This window comes from Myotis nattereri, assembly GCF_964212035.1.
Source record: "Myotis nattereri genome assembly, chromosome: 6".
Lineage (NCBI taxonomy): Eukaryota > Metazoa > Chordata > Mammalia > Chiroptera > Vespertilionidae > Myotis > Myotis nattereri.
The window spans coordinates 79603706-79628308 of NC_138081.1; the positions used below are offsets into that span (position 1 = coordinate 79603706).

General features: G+C 39.7%; 1 protein-coding gene across 1 annotated transcript in view; it reads right to left on the minus strand.

Moving 5' to 3' along the window:
* The window catches only part of AKAP7 (A-kinase anchoring protein 7), a gene marked incomplete at its 5' end in the record, with an annotated part of 92699 nt that overhangs the window by 27750 nt on the left and 40346 nt on the right, over positions 1 to 24603 (minus strand). The window contains one exon of the mRNA XM_081094428.1: positions 6770 to 6917. Within this exon, the coding sequence (XP_080950554.1) occupies positions 6770 to 6917 (148 nt within the window). The remainder of the gene's footprint in view (positions 1 to 6769; positions 6918 to 24603) is intronic.

The window sequence follows — 24603 nt, forward strand, 5'->3', positions numbered from 1 at the left end:
TAATAAAACATCCTCTATGGAGTTCTTAAATTACTTGATAATTTTGAACAGAGAACATTTTCAACTGCTAAAGTTTTCAAGTGAAAAGAAATGTCTAGTTTCCTCAGATGATAAACTAGTTCCCTCTTCTAACATGCCTGAAATAGATTCATCTTAAGAGTATTCTAAGTCAGAGATTTTCAACTGGTGTGCCGTAAGAATTTTTAAAACATGCAATACCGGATTATTTAGTCAGAAGCACTGATTTCTTTTCCCTTAGATTGTCAAATAAAAAAATGACAACAGCCAACACAATAGCCGTCTAGTATAAATAAATCAAAATTACATCTATTTTGGTCAGATCAGCCCAAAATATATTTTTTGGTGTGCCATAGAATTTTAGTAATTAGTTTAGTGTGCCATGAGATGAAAAAGGTTGGAAATCACTGGTCTAAGTAGAGATAAAATTTTCTTAATCATCTCCCTGACAGCTTACACACACAAAAAAAAAAGAAAAAGAAAAAAAAAGAAAAAATTTTGGTACTACCCACCACAAAGAGATATTTGTATAAAATGTCAATTTCATGTAATAATGTTTTTTAAATAAGACATTTCATACATATATGCACTGTCAGTCTGGGGAATTTTTGCACTTGTTACATTTTTACCACAGAAAGAATGAATGTTTGAACGGAAATTATCAAACCAGTTTACATTTTATAGAGAGATAGCTGAGTAGTCATCAAATTAATCTGTTGGAAGAAATGATTGGATATATTGATCAAAATTAATTTTGGAGAGTTGTCTGAGGACTGAATTATTTCATGGTTTACTGAACCATGAACTAAAGCAGCAATTCTTAAATGTTTTGATCTTAGGGCTCTTTATACTCTTAAAAATTACTGACAATCTCCCTCTTCAATAAGAACTGATGTTTATGCCCTGGCCCCTAAGGGTAAAGGGGGACTGAAGATTAGGACACCAAAGTCAGAGCTGAGGATCTCCCCAGATGCAACCCCAAAAGTCCTTTTCTTTTGGCTGATCCACCACCTGGATGTAGCTACTGGTAGTCACTGGATTGGTCTAAGCTGTTCAGGTCTCTTAAGGGAGATTCTCCAAAAGCAGGGACATCTGGATAGAATAAATTCATTGACTCAACTCAGAATTCTCCATAGAGTTTCAGCCCATAAAGTCTGATATTTTGGTCTGATCTGTTTGGCTTTGGATACAGACTGAATGGACTATAGCTGTGATGATTCTAACTTACCTGACTATGTATGATCCTTTTCCTCTGCTTTCAACATATCTGTGCAGGCCTGTTTGCTTCTATTTGAGCCTACAGTTGGCACAACCCTACCCTCTTCAAGACTGCATCTGTGCTACAGTCTTGAAGGTCTTATCTTTAAGGTCCAATCCTGTGTCATTATGTTGAGTAGTAAACTTCACCATCTTTTTAGCCACATCTATCTACTCAGTCTCCTTTATTGCATATTCACTGCCTCTGTAGGTGTGACTGTGCCCATCTCCTTTCCGACCTCCCTCACCAACTCCTCAAACACACAAACCAAGCAACCTCCTCCTGTGTGGCTTCCTCTGCTAACTAGACAGTATGCTGGGGTCCAACCCCAGCAGGTCCAGGGATCCCCAAAGGTGTGGACAGAGTCGGCGAAGAAGGAATGACACGGAGAGGGCGTTCAGATGATCATCATAGCGAGGTTCTCTAGCCAAGTTCTGGTCTAGATCTCCAGAGAGGTTCTGCTCTGGATCTCCAGCGAAGTTCTGGTTAGGATCTCCAGCCAGGTTCTGTGTCCATGTTCTCTTGCTAGGTTCTCCAGGTTCTCCAGCCAGGTTCAGTCACCAGGTTCTAGTCAGGTTCTCTTGCCAATTTCTGTAGTCAGGTTCAGTCCAGGATCTTTTGCCATGTTCTCTCGCTAGGTTCTGTCTCTAGGTTCTGAGGGCAGTTTCTGTCCAGGATCTTTTGCCATGTTCTCTCCAGCGAAGTTCTTCTGTCTCTAGAGAACGTTCTGTGTAGGTTCTGTGCCTAGGTTCTGTCTCTCTGCGTTCTCTCTTCTTACATCTGTATTTATACCAGTTGATTCCAATCCTATCAATCTCTATTTCAAAGGTTAGGGCGTTTCTTATCTCCATTCCAGGGAGTAAAGATTATGTAGCTTAAGCATGATTGTTCGTAGTTAAAGTGATTAATTACCCACCTGGCACTTAGTTAAGAGGTTTTATTCCCTCCCTAACTTCAGGGGAAAATCCCTACCTGGGGAAACAACCTTTCTCAGAGACCTTGGTTAAAACACATAGTGCCTAGAAGGTGAGCAAACATTTTAAGCACAGTATGCCATATATGCCAGGTCCTTTGAAACAGCAAGGATGGACCAGCTCCCGGCAACAGTAGACTCCATAACTACAGTCTTTGTAGTATGCTCCCTACCACTAATACTGCCCCTACCCTGCCTCCAGTCCATTGTTCTCCACCCCTGTAAGCCACACCTAATGCTCCTAGAATAAAACCCTTTCTCTACATTCCATCTGGCTACTCCTCGATCTCATCTTATTTATCCAAACTCTGGCATTCACTAACACCACATTCTTCCAGAAGGTAAAATTATAAGCGTCTTCCACTGTGTGCTTTACCAAAGCCCATTATTGACAAAGCCCTATCCATCTACTCCTCTTCCTTCTCCATTTCTCAGGTGTAATCCTAGCTGCCCACTGACTCATATCACTCTTAAGGAGAATATCTTACAGTCCTCTATATTTCATGATACCCAAGAGAGGGGTACACACATTGTATATGTTCAATAATATTAAATTAATGATGAATTATTAAACAAAAAAGGTTGGCATTCCCAGAAAATCATTGTTCCCACCTCTGCTTGCAGAAATTATCAAGAAACGCACTAGCCTGCAAAAGAAATACCTTCTAGACCTTTCCAAATTCCCTACTGCCCCCTATAAGATATGTCTGATAGTTGAAAGTAAACTAGTCTTTGCAAGCACTAAATTGCTCATCAGTCTTGCAAAGGATGTCATTTAGTCAATGACCCTCCCTAAGGAAATATAAGTGGAACATAGCTGCCTGAGAAAAATTAATTCACTCAACTCCAGTAAGTAGCTCACAGAGAACAGCTTTCATCATCCTAGGAGATCTGAACCATATTTCATTATTGGTTTTCTTCCCTTTTTGGGGAGTGGGTAGATGGAGGATTTGAATTATAACTGGCTAGTGCAGTTAGGTTTTTAAAGATTTGTAGCCCAATGCTAAATAGGCATGATGTCACCCAGTTTTAATTATGAGAGAATAAAAATGTAGTACAATTCCTTGTATCTGAAAATATAAATATTACTTCCACATCCTAGCAAACTCCCCTAACTCTCCATATACAGGTATAGATGGCAGAAGATGGAGATAATGCCCAGCTTGTAAATGTAAAGTAGACACAGGGACCAGCAACAGCTGGCAGGGGGTCCAAACTCCAGTGCCTTCAGGAGCCAAGCAGGCAGTATGAACAGTTAAGCAAACTTTATAAGAAAATCAGTAGAGTTAGGGGGAATGATAAAAGGCAGCTACTTTCAAGGTCAATGTGCCCGCTACTGCATCCAGGAAATCCCTACCATGCAAGAATGGTGGGACCAAATTGTTCAGAAAGTGGCAGAAACCCAGATTTTTTACGTGAAGTCACCGAATATTGGCAAGTTATTCAAATTAGAGAGAAGTAAAGAAAAACAAACAAACAAACAAAAACAACCCTGTTCCAATCAAGTACAACGTGAAAGGTTGCTAATTTGTCATCTTTGGAAGACAGACTAAGGTTGGAGTGGTATAAAAAAATTATAAAATTATATTCCTAAAACCAAATCCCTATTTCACACCCACTTTTAGTAACTGGATTTCTGTGTTAATCATCTGTGCTGAATACTTACATTAATAATCATAACACAGATTAAAAGCGCAAATGAAAAAAATTAGAATATAGATATCTAGATATCTAGATAGATAAATAGATAGATAGATAGATAGATAGATAGATAGATAGATAGATAGATAGATATCTGTGGACAAAAAAGGGGCCACATACTAAACCTGACACACACAGGGGAGGCCAGTATGGCAGGCCCTACAGACACAGACACCTAAAGTAACCATATAGGATGGTCTGAACATAAAATTCCAAACTAAAAGCGAGTCATGTTGGATAGTCATGGTGGATAGTCACGTCTTAGGCCTGCAGCTTCCTGGACAAAGGTCAAACTTTACCTTAAGTGAGCCTGTCTATTGTCTTTTTGCATCTAAGATAACATACCTTTGAACTGTCAGAGTAATCTTTTTCCAGACCCCTCAGGGCACAGCCACACTGAGTAAAGATCACAGAACCCCTCATTGTTTCCCACATACCATCTAAATGCTGTAAATGTTAAGCAGTAACTATCCTGTACTCCCAACGTAAAAAAAGTATGTGTAGCTATTTTACTTTCTATCTCAGAGATTTCCCGCTTTGCTTTCTCCCACCTCCTTAATCTATCACCAATGGATTTCAAATAACCCTCCTTAGGTCTCTTCCTTTGATTCTGATGTACAAAATACGCTGCAAAACTGCTATTCTCCACTGCATTTTCTTAATCCATTGAGATTCTGCTTCCCAGAAAGTGTCATAAGTTTGGCTCAAATAAACTTATAAAAATGTCTTCAAAAATTTCTTACATCAACATATCAAATTTTTGGTTAAGAGATGACTCTAGGCACACTATAATTTTAAAAATCACAGGAAATTTTTAAAAATATATGGTGAAAAAACTTGTGACCAAAACTAAATGCAATAAAATCTGAAAATATCTGAAGCCAATATGGCAAGGGGTTAATTGTCTTTTAAAAAAATATATATTTTTACTGATTTCAGAGAGGAAGAAAGAGATTGAAACACCAGTGATGAGAGAGAATCATTGATTGGCTGCCTCCTGCACGCCCCCCACTGAGGATGTAGGCCACAACCTGGGTATGTGCCCTTGAATAGAATCAAACCCGGGACCCTTCAATTCACAGGCTGACGCTCTATCCACTAAGCCAAACCAGCTAGGGTGATATAGATACTATTTTTAAATATGAGTAAAAAAAGAATCTTTGCATTGGGAAAAAAACATTTAAAAAAATAATGTTAAATAATCGGTATTGGGATATCAAATTGGTGGAGTTTGAAAGAAGATAAATTGCTCTGAATTAGAAAAGGGTGAGATATAAAGAAGCCTAAGGGAAAAATAATCTACAGAAATTGCCTATAATAGGGGGGATTTTAGAAACTGAGCTGGATAAGAGCAAGCAAAGAAAAATTCAGTGGCTAAACGTAGTGATTTGGGGTGAACTGAGCAGAGCTGTTTAATGGCAACACAGGTGAAGCATGCGATCAACTGTATAAGGCAGTCCCATGATATCTTCTGTAAAATCCACATATTGCTTTTTTTAGTTTGTTTTTTAAAACGAGAGTGGGAATAGAAGGGGCCATGAAGTACATAGTTCTATTTAAAGGCTGGCCTAAAGTAATTACAGAGAAGACGTGGAAAACTAGCCAAAATCTGTATTCCACAAGAAGGATTTGAATTTTCCTTTTACAATGAACCTAAACAGAAAAGTTTGGTCCTCATCAGAACGTCAGTGGAAGACAACTCTGAAAACATGAAAAAATTCTGAAACAAACAAAAAATATTCCTTACAACTGATTTGAAATATTTTAGAGCATTAAATTCAAATGACATGCTAGGTATCTTCTAAGGTAGTTAAAATCTTTGGAAGTAAAATGATGACTTCTTTGAAGATTTCTAGTGAGAATTAGGAAATACAATTGTGTCTCTTGAACATTTTTTAAAGTGCTTTAATAAGCTGCAGTATTAAGATCCTTTCAGGGCATATCTTTCCATAGTTTTTTGTTGTTGTTTTTTCAAGCTGAAGTGTAGAGAAATTATCTTGGTTGAAGACCTTGAAATATTTAGAATCATGTATTTATCTTCTTTGAGTATTCTCATGTGAGGTTATCTTGATGTCCACGATTTTATAAGAATCGTGCCTGGTTTGAAGTAGTAAATTTGGATCACAACAGATCAGCCTCCCTTGAAATACACTCACGTTGCAGACAATGGGGGAAGTCTTGTTCCAGTTTTCTAAGAATCTCCCTTTAGTGTGCACGTTTTCCACGCGGAAACATGAGTGTGTATGAGCCTATCTCATCACATGCCTTCTCCCTGAGAGATGCTAGAGCATTTATGTATGAGTATTTGTTTCCCCTCAAAACATGTTTCCTTTAGGGAAGAAATCAAAGGATGAGTTTTCAGTCTTTGCAGGGCACCTACAAAGGCTTTCTAAAGTGAACCTTTATGTGCTGGAACATTCTATTCCTAATTAAAGGCAGCAAACATGAAAATGCCTAGTGTAGAATGGTGTGGTCATATAAGCCTTCACTGGAGAAAATACTTTCTTCTTATTCATGAAATAAAATTAAACTGAAGTACATTTTAAATCAACATTTTAAGACTGCGTTATAATTATATTTAAGGCACAAAAGGAGAAAAACTATGTATACTAAAATCTGGACTGATACATACAAATACCAAATATGTTCAACAAAATTTTCAATGTAGTATTTCCAAACCACATATTTAGAAAAATATGTCCTTGAGAAAAACATATACAAATTGGTCCTAAATATTTGCCAAAATAAGGCTAAAGAAATCAAAAGTAAAAATGCTAAAGAAGTGAAAATTAAGTAAATACTTTTCAAAAGGCACTCACCAATCACAATTGAAGACTCACAGTGATAATAACCATTACTTTGCTTTTTCTTCAGCATGGAGCAAAGATCAATGCGGTGTAGCATTTCTTCTCCAAATCTGTGACTGATAAATTTTTCATAGAATTTGGGGTCTATTTTTTTCACTCCCTTGAAATGACAAAACAAAATCACATCAATCGATCATTTCAGTCAGGTAGCCAGTGTGAACATATTTATATCACTTTCTTAGAATCTGACATTACATTCTGGTACACAGTACTAGCTTCAAGAATTTGAAAATGGATATCACAAAATTGTTGGAAAGCTGTTTTTAAAGTCTCCTGTCTAGGATGAGCTATATAAAAAAAAATCATTAAAGAGTGTTATGTTTAAATCTGGCAACATTCAAAACTTCATATATGTTAAGCTTCAGAAATAATAAAGTATATCAAGTTGAAATTTGAGATGAAGAAAAGAGTAATTATCTCCAACAACAATGAAGAAATGAATTTTGAAAAGTGATATGGACCATAACATTTTATAGTGTACAACAGTTTTAATAAGATGGATGCACTTTTTAAACTCCTTATGTAAGGATCATGTCAACGATCGTTTAAGTTTATTTGAGTTGGGGGAGGGCATCAGTTTGAAGCACTTCCAAGTTCTTCTCTACCTGACCCTCCTTATTCTTAGTGGCTTTCATAGCAGAAAGAGGGCTGGTGAAAAATTATAGTGCGGTGCCCTTGATACCTCTGTAGTTTCCCCAGACAGATACTCTTCCCCTTACTATACAAATGGTCCTGCACCCAGTCTCAGTCCAAAACACAGTCTGTAAGATGAAGGTACAATACTATACAGGGCACGTTTACTGGCTGATCACGTATGAACTTTTCCTTTTCATTTATAATTTTTAAAATATTACCTTGGCAATATTTGTCAAGGGTTAAAAATTAGAAAATATGAAGAAACTAGAAAGAAAGAAGGAAAAATCATTCACAATCATATTTATATAAAACTAGAGGCCTGGTGTACAAATTCATGCACAGGAAATTAATTAGAAGGTGGCCAACGGGGCAGGACTAGGTGAGATGGGCTGGACACACCTTGGAGCCACCTCCCGGGATCCCTCACTGGCAGGCTGCACAGAAGGGTGTCTGTGGAATGAGCAGTGTGTGTGGGGGGTCCCTCTGGCAGGTGGGGTCCCTCGGCCTGGCCTACGGGGATTGGGTCAAAATTGGCAGTCCGTCATCCCCTGAGGGGTCCCAGAGTGCGAGAGGGCACTCTGCAAAGTTGCTGTCGCTCAGCAGCTCCTGCGTTGAGCATCTGCCCCCTGGTGGTCATTGCGCATCATAGCTACTGGCCGGTCAGCCAGTCAGCTGGTCGCTTAGGCTTTTATATATACAGATACATTATTAACACTGGAGTGCATATCCTTCAAGCCTTTTCTATACATATATATATTGTTTTCAGAATATATTTATACAAATCTTACTACAAAACATACTTAGAATACATATTTGCTCTTTTTAGTCATAAAAATTAATTTTAAAAAATATAATAGATATAAAAACAAAAATTTTATGATTAAATTACCCAAAATGGCTACTATAATTATATCATGTATTTTATTTTTCTCTGCAAAATAAAGTATTTATTATTTTTATAGGAATATGATTGTACCATGAAAACTATTTAATAACCAGCTATTTTGATAATTCTCCAAAGAGTCCCTCGTTCTCTCAAAGAGACAAATTCTCAGAACAGCCTACGAGGTCTTGCTGTGCCGTCTCTGAACCTCTCAGGCCTGGTCTCCGACTGCTCTCCCCTGTGTCTCCCCAGCCTCCCTGGCCTCCTTGCTCTTCCATGAACATGCCAGGCACAAGCCCACCTCAAAGCCTATGTACTGCCTGTTCCCTCTTCCTGGAATGTTCTTCTCCCAGATATCCTCAGGGACCATCTCCCAACTCCTTTAATTCCTTCCTTAGAAGAGCCTCGTCTGACCATCCATTTAATTTGTACTTCTAAATCCTCTCTACCTGTCTCTCTTTATATAGATTTATGTATATTTTCCCACAGCATTTACCGTCTATGTTACCATTATATAACATACTATGATTGTACCATAAAAACTATTTAAAAGACTTTATTATGCTTATTTTTCATTTTCTGTCATTCTGTATCCCTCCCCATTAGAATGTAAGCTCCATATAGAAAAGAATTTTTGTCTGAGTTTCAGTCACTAAAATATCCCCAGTGCCTAGAACAGGGCTTGATCTGGAGATGTGCTCAATAAACAATTGTCACAAACGCAAAGGAGGATTGTTGACAATATCAAATTCTATTCATTTTGGGTTCAATAAGAATGAAAGGAAATGGATTCCTTTTGCTTTGGTGAATAGAATGCCACAGCAGACCATTATGCTGAGGAGCAGTCAGAATACATGAGTTCAACTCCAGGCTCTGCCATTTTTCAGCCCTGTGGCTTCCCTTCAGTTTTCTCAACTGTAAAATGAGGTTAACATCAGTACCTACCTCGAAGTGTTACATGGACTAAATAAGTGAATTTATGAACGTGCTTATACCAGTGAAATATAGTAAATGTCAGTGCGTGTGTGTTGCGGGACAGTGGGAAATGTGAGAGGCAGGGGGTTCAGACCCTTAGACCAGACAGAAAACAAGTGACAACTTAGCAGAAAAAGAAGAACCTTCAGATACCGATGCCGCAGCATTGACTAGCCACTGTAATCTCCATTTGAGTTTTGTATCATTTTTTAAGGTAAGAAATAAGGAAAACATTCCTCTTCTAACCTACTGGGTGAATTAATTTAATTTTAGCAAAAAGGAAGTAGCAACTATTTTGCAAGAATTGTTCACAGATAACTCCCAACATGAACCTTAAGGTGTTAATTTTTACTAGCGAGTACAATGGAATTAATTATTTAACTCAATTTACAGAGAGAGCTGTGGTTCAAAGAGGCATGAGTCCTAGGAGACACTGAATTACAAGCACTTATCAGAAAACATCTTCAATAATAAAGTATATAGAAACAGATAACCTGCTTTATCTCATGTATAATATTAATATGCTCTTTATTCTCCAGGGAGTTTTTTGTTTGGCAATATATTAAGTTTTATTTTCAGGCTCTTTGTCCCATGTCAATATATTTCTTTTCTAGTAAAATCTATCTGAATTAGTCTCGCCATCCAGCTCTAGCAGGTGGTATTTCTCTTTCATAATAAAAGAAAGGACTAGCATTCTAAGAATATAAATGAGTACATCAAAATTGGATGTCATTTAGAATAAGGGTAAGAAGTCTCCTATTTTCTGAATAGATCATTGTGTTGCCAAAATAGTCCCCAAAACATCACCCTGCAAGGTTATATTTTAAAACTCAAAAGGTGGATGATGGAAGGTTTTCAGCCCCCAAAATATCCTCTGCTTCCCTTCTTCATAGGCCAGACCCTTTTCAAGGCACCTTGTCATTTAAAGATCGATTGAGGTGCATGTTAGGAGAACTCAAAGAAAATCACAAAAAATGGTTAAAGGTAGGAAAATTTGACTTACACAAAGGCTAAGAGAGTCAGGGTTATTTCGAATGTAGAGAAACAATATGTAGGATATTTTCAATGAAACCATACTAAGAGTGCTTCAATCCTGGAATTCTGAAGATGCTTGATTGAATGAATGCCTGGTAGTCTGTTTGAAAATTATTTTGCCTTGGACCTAACATGGACAAGATATGTTTTTCACACTTATAATTGTACCCAATGTAACTGACATATCAATTATACAACATAACATTAAAAGAGAAAATTGGAAGTTAAATACAGGATATTAGACTTTGAAACAATAAACTAGTGGTAAGAAACATCAAACAAAAATGCTTTTCAAGACTTTCTTAATTAATCATTAGAAATGACTGAAGTTTTATTTCTCTTTAGCCTAGTTTTAGTCACAGTTGAGGGAAAATTATCAGTGATATTCAAAGCAGTTGATAACCTTTGATACAATGTACCATGAAGCCCCAAGGAACCTCACTGTTGATGATAACTTGGCACCCGAACAGCCAATACAGGAAAAATGCCATTGAGAGCATGATGAGTATTTTTAGAATCATCTAATGGCTGCATCTGACAAGTAATGGAAATCATTCGCTCAGAAAGCACTCACCATATCATTTACGCTTAGCTCAATGATGTGTATAATTTAATATGTACAAAAGAGGGCTCAGACTTATATTACTCTGCAACCAACTCTATTTTCAATATAGGAAGTAAAGCACCATGAAATATGAAAATTCACATTAGTTAACAATCTGAGTGTAAAAATAATTCATTTAAGGTGCTTAAAGATAAACTACTATTATTCATCTTTAATTTCGATGAGCAAGTTATTGTGATCACAGGAATGATGACATGTCAGTGTTATTAAGAAGGTTAAGACTTTTTTATAATAGAAGGTAATTCCTTATAGTGACTTTATAATAATCACAGCTTCCATGATGAAAATACAATCAGGCTGCATATCAGACAAAGAAATTATGAGTCCCACTGATGGTAAGCTTGGCATACCTAAAGCTTCACTGTGTTTTCCAGTAGGTTGTCCCTGTCATGCAGGGACTAAAAAAGAAATGTGTGCATTTTCTGTGATGATGTCTTGAAACCAAAATTCAGAAGGTAAATTAAGAGCCAAACCAAACTGCCTTGTCATTTTGGGCATCAGCTGGTTAAAGAGGAATGGTCATTTTTTTACACTTGTTTTCATGAGTGGAAAAAGGTTACCTATATTGGTTAAAAACTAAAATCATTTTAAATGATCACTGCTCCTAATGAAAATTTATGTTTTAGTGATTCAAAATTATGATAAGATTATATATTGGCATGGGGCTTCTCTGAAGCAAATCTTACTTTACAATTCTTTTTTTTTTTTTTTAACAACTGAAATTTATTTTCTCACAGTTCAGGAGGCTGGACGTCTGCAACCAAGGTGCCAGCCAGTTTGCTTTCTCCAGAGGCCTCTCTCTTTGCCACCTTCTTGCTGAATGCTCACATGGCCTTTCCCTCATGTCTTTTCTACTTCTCATTGATACCAGACATGTTGGATTAGGACACTGCCCTTATGACCTCATTTAACCTTAATTACCACTGTAAAGACCCTGACTCCAAAAAAGTAACATTGGAGGTTTTAACCTATGAATTTGGTTGGGGGAGGCACACAATTCAGTCCATAACATGCAGTCATATATCCTTCAGGAATGGGTGATTGTAACACATTCACAATGCTCTATTCTCTCTCTCTCTCTCTCTCTCTCTCTCTCTCTCTCTCTCTCTCTCTCTCTCTCTCCCTCTCCCTCTCTCCCTCTCCCTCTCCCTCTCCTGCCTGGGATCATGGGATTTCTCTCCCTGGTCCACTGTTAGTTAAGAGGCTCTTCTACAGGCTTTTGATTTACTTGCTCCAGATTTGTTCAGAGAGAATGACTGTTTCTCTTATTCCAGCTCCTAGGAGAGAACACCTAAAGGGCTAGCTCTACTCTGATGTCCATCCATGATTTAACGAACGATAGGAAAGGGATTGGGACCAGGGTGATAGAGACACTTTTTATCCACTGTGGGCAAGAGCCCAGCAATCAGCTGTAGTGGAGGGACCCTACAGCCCCTTGCAGGGCCTGGAGTTAACCTCCTTCGCCTGCTGGGCCCTGAGAGGACTAGGACAGGGGCACTCAGGGGCTCAGTGCAGTGGCTGCTAACCATCAGGTACAGATTTTCAATTATTTTAACCACTAACGCAACTGTCCTGGTAGCAGCTGAATATCTATCCTGGATGGCAGACCGTGTACTTCAGAAGTAGCTCCTACCAGCATACTCTCGTTAGGGAGGGGAGCAGTTAAAAGGGTTGTTGTGAACTAGGCAGCCATTCTCAACGTGCCTACCACCCGAGGATGTTTCTGTAACAAACATTGTCTGTAACACTCCTCTAAGTCATCCCCTTTGTCTCTTGGATAGGGACATATACTTTGTCTCAGAGACAATGAGAGAATTTCCTCTCGCTCACTTGCAGGTGTTTGCCAATTCCCTCCTGGCTCTGGGGAACAAAGCAAGGGCTAGATTACTGGCTTATTATAAAAGGATATTCAGGGACAGCTTCCACTTCCTCTTCAGGCACACGGCTCCCCCGCCACACACACACACACACACACACACACACACACACACACACACACGCTCTCTGGGTTCACCAACCAAGAAGCTGCTCCTTTACATGTCTTAATAACCTTCATCTTTTGGCGTAACTACATTTTTGCTATTACCTGCAGTGCTTCATTTCCATCTTCCTCCTGATTCGGACCCCGTGACTGCCTCCCTGTCAGCTGCAGTCCCCTCAGCCTCCCAGTAGGGATAACACAGGCCCTTCCCACCGAGGCTCGGTTCCACCCACACCTGCTCCGGACAGGGATGGAAAGAGGCGTCTTCACCACACCAGCCAACGGGCCCACATAGCGAGATGCTTTCAGATCAGTGTCCAGCACCACCCATGAGGGCTGCCTTGCAGTTTTCCCAACTCTTCTTCCCGCCATTCTGGGCCAGCTTATGGGGCTGGGGTCTGCCTGGCCCCCGGTCTACCATGCCCATTTCCATCTGGCCCTGACAAGCACTCTATCTAGTGCTTGTCAGTAAGTTTAGAGATTAAAAAAAAAAAGTAAGGAGTGATGAAAATTGACAAGACAATAGTACTTTGGCTTTAACCCAATCTGGAAAAAATAAATAAGGCTTTCAGTCACCTGTATAACAACAATAATAGAAAATATGTAACATTTACAATGAACAGACACTACTCTAAGGACTTTTATTAATACATAATTTAATCACAATAATCCTATGAGACTGGTACCATTATGTCCCCCAGAAATTGAAGGAGAGAGAAATTAGGTCACTTACCAAAGGACACACAATGAGTAAGAGGTAGAGTTTGGATTCCGATTCAGAATAAGTAGAGAACACAGATAAATTGACAAGATTAAAATGACAGTATTCAAGCTTTTCATTATTTACTTTAAAATATTAAAATTCTAAGAAAATTAATCATATTTAAGATATAATCACATACATTATCATATTTCTAAAACTAATGTAAAAATTACTTTGGGAGCTGTCATTAATATTAATAAATCAAGTGATAATTACATGTCCATGGTAAATGAATTTAATAGAGGAAGATGAGAATTAATTCATAGATGCTACTTAAACATAGAAAAAATTATCCAAATAATCCATCCTGTAAAAAGATCTCTTCTTATACTTCTAATCCTATATAATAAAAGCCTAATATGCTAAGTGTCCAGTCAACCGGTCATCCGTTCAACCAAAGTATAATATGCTAATGATATGCTAAGGCCACTCAACCACTCACTATGATATGCACTGACCACCAGGGGGCAGACATTCCAACCAGTAGATTAGGTTGCTGCTGGGGTCCAGCTGATCAGGACTGAGAAATGGCCCAGACATGCCCTGGAGCCCTCCTGAAGCCCCTCCCCAGCTGGCCAACCTCCCGTGTCCCTCCCTGACCCTGATCGTGCACCAGTGGGGTCCCTTGGTCTGGCCTGCGCCCTCTCGCAATCTGGGACCCCTCGGGGGATGTCGAAGAGTTGGTTTCAGCCCGATCCCACAGGCCAGGCTGAGGTACCCCATTGTTGCACAAATTCGTGCACCAGGCCTCTAGTACACAAATAATGAAGTAAAATACTGGCAGAGACTCTCCATGCTTTCTAAACCAGCTGTTTCCATCTTCTTGGTCCCTCTATTTTCAACTTGCTTTCAGCCCTACTGCCTTGTTTGTGCTTGAAGTTTTGGGGAAAGAAAAAGTGGAAACTCTTTATCCTAGCATCATATCTAACATTTACAATATTACATCTTTCAGAAAATAATAGGTAGAAATGTAAGGAGGAAGGGCACACTATAAGAATAGGACCACTCTTGTTAATGATTATTCACCTTACTAACTATAGATAAGAGGTTTTCTTACAGACCCTGGGAAACCGGAGGGTGTATTGCAAAGAGAAATTAGGGCTATAAACAGATAATAGATGCCTCAGAGCCCAGATGGGTCCATTACTCAGAAAAGAAAATGCATTGTGAGAACAGACAGAGGACAGGAGATGCTTTGATTTGGTTGCTGTGCCTGGACCCTGATCCCCTCCAGAAGGGGTGGAACTGTTTTTAACATCATAGAAAATTAACTACCTTGTTATCAGACTTCAAGATCTTAGAAGGAGACACACAGACCCTGGACCCTGCAGTGCTTATCCTGCTCACCTCCCTTTGCATGTATCCTTTCTTCCTCATCCATATATACCATAATCAGCTGTATATCAGGGGAGGTTAAAGCAGAATTTACAGGGTGACCTGCTGCTCTCCCATACTGCCAGCATTATTGGAATAAACACTCATATATGATTCAGCCTTGTCTCTGCTTCATTTGGCTCAAGTAGTGACGGGCAGCCCAGACCTGTTTTGTGTCCGGTTTCAGAAGCATGTTTTAAACCTACTGTTGACACCTCCTTCTACCTATACTCACAGGCTGAGAGGAGCTGGTGCTCCTTGGTGGCATCAAGTGAAAGGAAAGCAGAGGGCAGGTGATATGCAACTTCTACTAGCCAGACCACTTCACAAAAGCCACCAACCAAAGGTGCTGTCTTGCTTCCTGGACCTGGAGCTTTTTTCCATCAAACAGAACAGAGGAAGAACATGGCTTCGGTTCAAAAACATTTAGCTCATTTATACTGACTAACAACATGTGAACCAGAGAGATAAGAGGTCGATGGTACCCAAGAAGTCCTCAAGGCTGCAAGCTCACTGAACACTACACCTTTATTTACAGCACAAGCTGTTCCCATAGACGCTCATTGTCTACCTAGCAAAACTCTTCTCAATCCCCTGTCAAGCCTTCTCAGGTGCAGCATGGCAGATCACATGCTGTTTGGCCAGGTAAGTTATTATGTTTGCATGTGGCTTTTCTCATCACAATGAGATGAAAGAGGAGTCTCCTAACAAGGCATCCAAGGATGCTTTCATAGAGCTCAATCTCAACTGGGCTCTCAACTCCCCTGGATCAAACTCCAGCTGTATTCTTGGCTCACCACAGTCTTGTGGTCACTCAAACGTAAACAAGCTGCAGCCTACTCCTCCCTATCACATCTGTTTTTCTAATATTTTGTTCTTTGGAACAAATAATGACATATTCTCCTAAACTCACCAACTTAACATTTAATTGTGTAAACTAAAGAATATGTGTTCTATAAACACAAAATATCCCCCACCTCAAAATTCCTCACCAAATATGATCTATACACTTACAACTTCATATATATACTAGAAGCCCGTTGCAGGAGGATTCCTGCAAGAATAGGGCTTCCTCGGGCCAACTGCGCCACCAAGCCCCTCCGCCCAGGGCTGCACACAGGGGTCCCGGCTGGGAGTGGGGCTTAGGCGGCCTGTTTGCACCGCCAAACCCCTCTGCCCAGGGCTGCAGACGGGGGACCCGCCCGCCCAGGGCCACACACGGGGGTCCCGGCAGGGGGCAGGGCTTAGGCGGCACACGGGGGCCCTGATGGCGGCTCGTGCTGGCCCGCCCTGCCTGCAGTATGCAAATTAGCCACCATCTTTGTTGGAAGTTAATTTGCATATCACACCGATTAGCCAATGGGGCGTAGCAAAGGTACGGTCAATTACCATGTTTGTCTATTATTAGATAGGATACACACACACATATATAAATATATACACACATATTTATTGATGTCAGAGAGGGAGAGAGAGATAGAAACATCAATGATGAGTGAGACACATCAATTGGTTGCCTCCTGCATGCACCCCGACTAGGGCCAGGGATGGAGCCTGCAACCTAGGTATGTGCCCTTGACTGGAATCAAACCTGGGACCCTTCAATCCATAGGTTGATGCTCTATCCACTGAGCCAAACCGGCTAGGGCTATACTCACAACTTTTTTAAGTATAAAAAACAGCTACTTTTAAAAAAATTATCTTTATTGTTGAAAGTATTACAGATGTCCCATTTTTCCCCATTGACCCCCCTCCATTCCACACTCACCCCCCACCAGGCCTTCACCACACTACTGTCTGTGTCCATGGGTTATGCAAATATGCATATAAATTATTTGGTTAATCTCTTTCCACCCTACACCCCCCATCTTCCCTCTGAGATTTGTCAGTCTATTCCATGCTTCTATGTCTCTGGATCTTATACACTTACAACTTAATCGAAGATGTTTTCCTCCTTCGATGCAGTAGCTTCCCTCTTAAATCAATATTTCCCAACATTAAGAAATGCCATAAAACCACTGGTGTAAAACATTCTTGGGATCTCAACAATGAAATAGGACAATGAAGCTGTTCTGTAGCGAAGATCATTCAGAAATAAGTTCATAGAAAAATCTTAAAAAGTAATTTAAACTTGTTCCATAACACTAACCTCTATACCGCAACATACTTATATTGTGGTCGAATGTATTCTGCTTTTATACCCTCAAGGTAAAAAATGTGGAACCATGTACCTAAATTGGTCAGATTATTTACAGACAAAACTACAGTTTCAGATATCATCCCCAAAAAAGAGCTGAACACCTAGACAGTGTGGAAGGGACTGTGCATGGGCAAAATATTTTAAATTCATTCATAGACATCACTAATTGCAGTCTTGTGATGTTAAGCAAGAAAGACTTAGACTCCTGGAGAGTTCTTATAGCTCATACTGCTCCTATGCATCTAGTACGTGCTTCATTTCCCACTTTCTCATTAACAAATTCCTTGACTCTCCTCCCAACATTCTTCCCTCCTCTCCCTCCCAACCCCCATCTTAACAGAACACCTCACCTCACCTAATTCACCCTCTTTCAACTCCCCAGGCATTTTCCCTACACACCACTTTGGACAGAAGCCCTTACCTAACAAAGGAAGGTGTCCCAACAAGGAAATGTCGCCAGAACTGAGTGAGGGAGTAGGAGAGAAATAACACTAAGATTTACATTAAGTGTGCTATAGGTTAGGAAATGGTACAAGGAGGAAAGGTGCTCAATGATACAAGCCTTTTCATTCGATTTGGTTAGAAACATTCCCTGGGTAACATATTAGATAAAAGAGGGTTTTGTAGAAAAAAAACCAAACAATAGTTGAATATGGAACAGTCATTACACATATGACTAAAGAATCAGGTGTACCACTCAAACCAGTTTCAAAATAAATGTTTTTCTCCAAGTAGAGAGAAAAAAAGTATCCAAAGATTTTCTTTTTTAATATGATACACATGGCTATGTAATATAACTTTATGTATAACAAGCAATTGGAATCTTTCTTTTGTCTGCATTTCAAACTTAAACATTTAATTGTGAAATCTCCCCTGGTATATTCTTAAAATACAGAATTGTAAGGATTACATAGTTTTTCTAACAGATTTAGACTCAGTATAATATATGAATATTTGATTACATATTTCCTTTTAAAAAGTACAGTAAAAAATTTATCAGATCAACCAGTGACTTTCACACAGCATTCTCTTTTAGAGATTTTAAACACAAAAGATCTTTGCAAAATTTAAAGAAGCACCTATAGGCTAATAAAATAAGCAGTGGATTTGGTAGGCAAAAAAATTTTTTTTTATAAAAAATTTAAGAAACAAGGAATCTGTACTTTAGGATGATAGTATACAAAAATATTATATACACTGGTGTATTTCTCTTTTGCTGTACCTGGTATGTGCTATCATAGTGGGCAAGGCCACAGGAAAGCGAGACCAGCCAAACCTGACACCACCCTCTCATATCCACCCCATCCACACTTTGGACAATTTAGACAAATGCCAGTGGGGATATGTGTGATAGAAAGTTATAACCTGTTGAAAAGTGTGTTTCATATGATTTCCCTATCCATTCAGCTTATTCCCAGGTGACTACTCCCCTCACTTAATTCCTTCAAGGATGGGCTTAAGAAAGTGGCAGAGCAGACTTCCAGACTTCTCTACTCAAGGCTTGCTCCTCTTTTGCTACTGTGATGGACTGACATCACTAATATATATATATATATATTAGAGACCCGGTGCACAAAAATTTGTGCACTCGGGGGTAGGGGGTCCCTCAGCCCGGCCTGTGCCCTTTCGCAGTCTGGGACCCCTCGGTGGTGACCACTTGATGGCTTAGGCCCGCTCCCCGGGGGATTGGGCCTAAGATGGCAATCAGACATCCCTCTGGCAGCCCGGCAGCCCTCAGAGGATGTCCACTTGCCAGCGGGGAGCAGACCTAAGCTGTAGTCAGACATCCTTAGCTCTGCTGAGGAGGCAGGAGGGGGTCCCACTACCACTGCTGTACTGGCAGCCATCAGCCTGGCTTGTGGCTGAGCAGAGCTCCCCCCTGTGAGAGCTCACTGACCACCAGAGGGCAGCTCCTGCATTGAGCATCTGCCCCCTGGTGGTCAGTGTGTGTCATAGTGACCAGTCATTCCCAGTTGTTCTGCTGTTAGGGTCAATTTGCATATTACCCTTTTACTATATAGGATAGAGGCCTGGTGCATGGGTGGGGGCCGGCTGGTTTGCCCTGAAGGGTGTCCCAGATCAGGGTGGGGGTCCCGCTTGGGTGCCTGACCAGCCTGGATGACAGGCTGATGGCTATTTCCAGCTGGTCACACCCCCTTCAGGGTGGGGGTCCCCACTGGGGTGCCTGGCCAGTCTGGGTGAGGGGCTGAGGGCTGTTTTCAGGCTGGCGGGCAACTGAAGCTCCCAGCCTCTTTCTTTTTCTTTTTTTTTTTATTCTGGGAATTATTTACCTTCTATAGCTGTCACTGGAGCTGAGAGCCAGCTCCAGCTCTGAGGCCCAGCTCCAGCTCTGAGGCTGTGACTGGCTAAAAGCTGGTATCTGGGTTTGTTTAGCTTCTATAATTGAAACTCTGTTGCCATCACTGGCGCTCTAAGCTCTGAGGCCCCGGCTGGTTGAAAGCAGGTATCTGGGTTTGTTTAGCTTCTATAATTGCAACATTGTTGCATCCGGATCTCAGAGCTGGGCCACAGGTGGGGAACCTTGGCTTCCTCCATCACTGGAGCAAGCAAGCCTCATGTTCACTTCAGCTGCGTAGCTGCTGGCCGCCATCTTTGTTGGCAGTTAATTTGCATATCCTGCTGATTAGCCAATGGGAAGCGTAGCAGAGGTATGGTTAATTACCATGTTTGTCTATTATTAGATAGAATAATTGGTTTTAGAGAGGGGGAGGGGGAGAGGTAAAGAGAAACATCAATGTGAGAGAGAAACATGGATTCATTGCCTCCTGTATGCACTCTGACCAGGCCCCTTAACCTAAAACCTGACCTGGAAGCGAACCAGTGACCTTTTGGTGCACAGGATGACACTCAACCAACTGAGCCTCACCAGCCAGGGCTGGACTGACTCTTCTTAACAATATGGGTCCCTGTGAAAGCCTACCTGCTCTGCCTCTCTATCAGCAGCCCTGAGCTCCTTCACTGCACCTGAGCTATTCCCTCCCCTTCCGAAGGTGGTGCTTCCTGAGATTCTTCTCCTCCAGGCCTCCTGCCACACTTTCTGTGCCTCTTACAGAGGAGCCCTCACCCTTGGGGAGTGAAACAAATATACATGCAAGTTTTGCTGGTTGCAGTTGCTTCTGGACACACTTACTGATCATTTGCTATTTACAGATTTCTCTATCTCCTAGTTTCACTAGAGTTTTGTGATGTTTTCCCCAATGTCTGTATTGCTTTGTAGGGTTTTCAGAAGAAGAGATAGAAGATTCAAATAGCCACCATCATCTTACCAGTACGCAAAGACCTTTCTCCTTTTGTCATTCTCTTTCCATGCATATAAGAAAGTCAGTCTGCATTCTAAAAAAATTCTCCAATGAACACAAGACACTGGGATGGGGGTGAGGGCATGTGCCAGGGGGTAGGAGAGGCTGGGGGAAGGTCAATTGGGAAAAAAAGGAGACATATGTACTACTATTTGTAATACTTTAAACAATAAAAAAAATTTTTTTTAATTCTCAATGTGAAGCCAAATTAGCCTATTTAGTTAAAATGCTTACCTTATAGACATTTCAGAATAGCACAGGAGTCAAGAGTCAGTAAGATCACATGCACTATGAGTAAACATAGGTTAAGACAGGTTATGAGATTTGCCCAGGGCTAAACAATGGAGCTAAAACAAGAAGACTCATGCTCCTTCAAATTTATTACAGACTCCTTCAAGAAAGAACAGTTTAGCACTCCTGAATTTTGAAATGGTTTAAAAAGGCCCATTATCATGCAGCCCCAGGAAAGTGAGGAGCAGCCAAATTATTCCAGGCCAGTTAACAAGTTCCTGAGAAAATGTGCTACCTGATAGAGATATGGAGTAAATAAGGGTAGTAGGAAAGGGAAGAGACAGTAGAGGGTCCTGGCTGGTGAAGGATGTAAAAAGCTGGGATTCAGCCAACCCTACTGTAGAATTTCATTCCTCTCTTGGTCCTGTATACTCAGTCACCAAACTATTCAGGGACTGAGTTTGCCCCTTAATTGTACCTTCAGAACAAAATTTTCATCCAGATTCATCCAGACACTCTCCTTTCCCACTCCCCATTGCTATTTCTACTGATAACTGCCCTATAATCTCTTCCCTACTTCCTCTCAACCTCATCATCAGATGGTCCAATAACCACCCTTCTGCCCTTGCTTTGTGTGTAACAAATTGTGTACTCAAAACAAACCACTCTACGTGACAATAGTAGCCAACAGTAGAAATTTCAAAACAAAAAAAGCATTTCTTTCAGTCTAAAGTTCTCTAATTGTCTGACTCTGAAAAGCTGCTACAAGGAAGTGCCAATTCATAAACTTCAACTGTGATCATTTAAGTGCAAGGTTAGTAACTTGAAAGAATCATAAATCAGAAAAGACATCTAAGAAGCACAGAAAATAATTTATGCTTTTAAACAAAATCCTAATCTCTCCTTGAAAAGATCCCATTTATTTCTTAAGGAATCTAGATCTGCATTAAGACGCTTGTTTCATTTGAAACTGGTCTTCTTCTGCCACCAAGTGTTAGCAACCAGTTTCTGCAACGTTTAAATCACAGAAAGAGAGGGTCACTCAATGAGAAAAATAAGCCCAAAAGAATGCACTTGTTCAGCATGGGGCTGAACAAGTAGTAAACTAACCATGTGAAAAATATATATACTCTAAGGACAGTAGACAAATAACTGTTACTATATCAGAGACAACATAATTTAATAAGATTTTTGAGGCTTCATTAATTTGATGAAAAAACCCTGTAACTTTGAAAGCACAGTGATAATCAAAACAGCTTTAAAATACACAACTTTCAATACTCTTATGTGATATACCCACTGACATTTTATGAAACTAATAATATGCAAAAACAACACATTAAGTAAATGCCTCCTGGTGTTAGAAAAATACATAATTGCCAAGAAAAGTCTTATGTTTCCCAGGATCTGGGTTAGAACTCAATGCTCTAGCTTGGTAACCAAAATACCATGTGTAACAGTGGTTCCTTATCAGGAGAACTAAAGCAGAGTTTCTATATTTTCAAAATTCTGAACACAATCTATAGAACTTTTGATTAACCCACTGGGCTTTTGCTTGCTTCTACTGAATGGTCTGATGATAGGTGCCTACAAGTGAACAGTATCCCAGAAGCCCAGGGACTTCTGCAGCCAACACTGACCACCACCAGGAAATTCTCACACTAATCTTTATGACCAGCCCAGGGGTGGTGAACACCCATCCCTGCACCAGACACTGTCCACATCTTTTAAGTCAATGAGATGTTTGACCTTCAGGAACAAACCAATTATGGCTCCAACTTGGAATCCTTTTTTGTATATCAGCATGGATACCGGCTTTTTAGGTCATTAAAAATGGCACATTAGATGGTGAAAAAAATCAAATGAAGTACTACTACAACATAATTATACCTCCTGTATATAATAATGAATGGATCATCTATCTTACTATACCCCCCCACATACCTTGCACAGTCAAAATCCACATATAACTTTGAAATCCCCAAAACTTTTAACTTCTATTAGCCTACTCTTGACCAGAAGTTTTATCAATAACATAAACAGTTGATTAACACATATTTTGCATGTTATATTACTATATACAGTATTTTGACAATAAAGTAAGCTAAAGAAAAGAAAGTGTTAAGAATATCATAAGGAAGAGAAATATACTTACAGTATTATTTGAAAAAAAAATCTGTGTATAAATGGATCCACATAGTACAAACCTGTATTGTTCAGGGGTCAATGGTACATTTATTTCTGTTTTAAAGGACCAATACGCATGTATATGCAATGAATAGGAAGAGGTAAGGAGGATAGACTAGTAGTGGTAACCTACAGAGAAAAATTATATTGGGAGAAAGGGGATGGCAAGGCAGTGAAGAGGAAAAAATTATATCTTTCACTCTATAGGTTTGTTGCATTTGATTGTTTACAGTGAGCATATATTCACCTAATATTTTTAAAACTAAAATAGCTTGCAATGTGAAAAGAGTACTTGAAATGAGACAAACTTCCTAATATTTGAGTGAAAATAAACCTATTTTTTCACACACTTTCTCTCTCCTTTTATTTCATTCTAAACCTAAACAACACTGAATACTAGCGATACATCCCATCACTGACTTTATCAATGGCCACTCCCTTGTAAATGAGTAGACCAGGATAAAATCCCAGAAGACCATTAGTGCTGAGAGATGGGAACAGACAGTGGGAAATGCACAAAAGTTAAGAAAGACCAAACAGTCACATTTTCAAATAATCTGCATTGCAAATGACAGAGCATAATAAAAATCCACTTTTATGTGTATGCCACCTTTTCATATTGCTTTTCACTTTTACAGCGGAACCAATGATTTGCTACATAGAGAAAATGCTTGATATTTATTTAAGACTGCAAGTCTCAAGAGTATACAGGATGCCCTCAAATAATATCATTTTGGAATAATGTCCATGAGATGCCACAGGAACTTAACTCTTGTTTATATCAGTTAGGGTAAAACTGGTTTCATTACACCTCGTTTCGCCGAAGTTCCAAGAACCTATTGCTGATGTTCAGTGAGGACTTATTGTATTACACACAGATCCTCTGGATCAGAATCACCCATGGCACTTACTAAACATCAAAAGTCAAGGTCTTTTTTTTATTTTATTTATCTTTATTGTTGAAAGTATTGCAGATGCCCACTTTTCATTCCCACTGACCCCTTCTAGCCTGCACACACACACACACACACACACACACAAACACACACATACACACACCCTGCCCCAGGCCTTCACCACACTTTGGCCTATGTCCATGGGTTATGCATATATTCAAACAACTTCTTTGGCTGATCTTTTCCCACCCGGTCCATCTAACTCCCGATCTGAAGTAAGAGGGTGGAAATCTGCAGCTTCACCAAGCATCCCAGGTGACTCATGAATCCCACCGTTTAAGATAGAACTTTCTTAAGCATTCAGAAACACTGAACATCATAGTAGTAACCGGAAAGCAATCATTTCATAGATTAGAAGAAAATATTCTTATTTGGCTTTCTGAAAAAAACAGTAAGGTCATACATACTTTATTTTCTAAAGATGAAGCATTCTAACCGAAACAAAATCCAACCTAATTTAGAGTTTATATACCACATAAGCAAGGACTGCTTCTATTTGGATCATAACTCAGCCCAGCACCCAGTATCTGGCAGATAGTAAGCCCTCAATAAAGATCTGTTAAGTTAATATGATTTGGACCAGATTGCTCCTCACATATATAAATTAATTTGGATAAAAT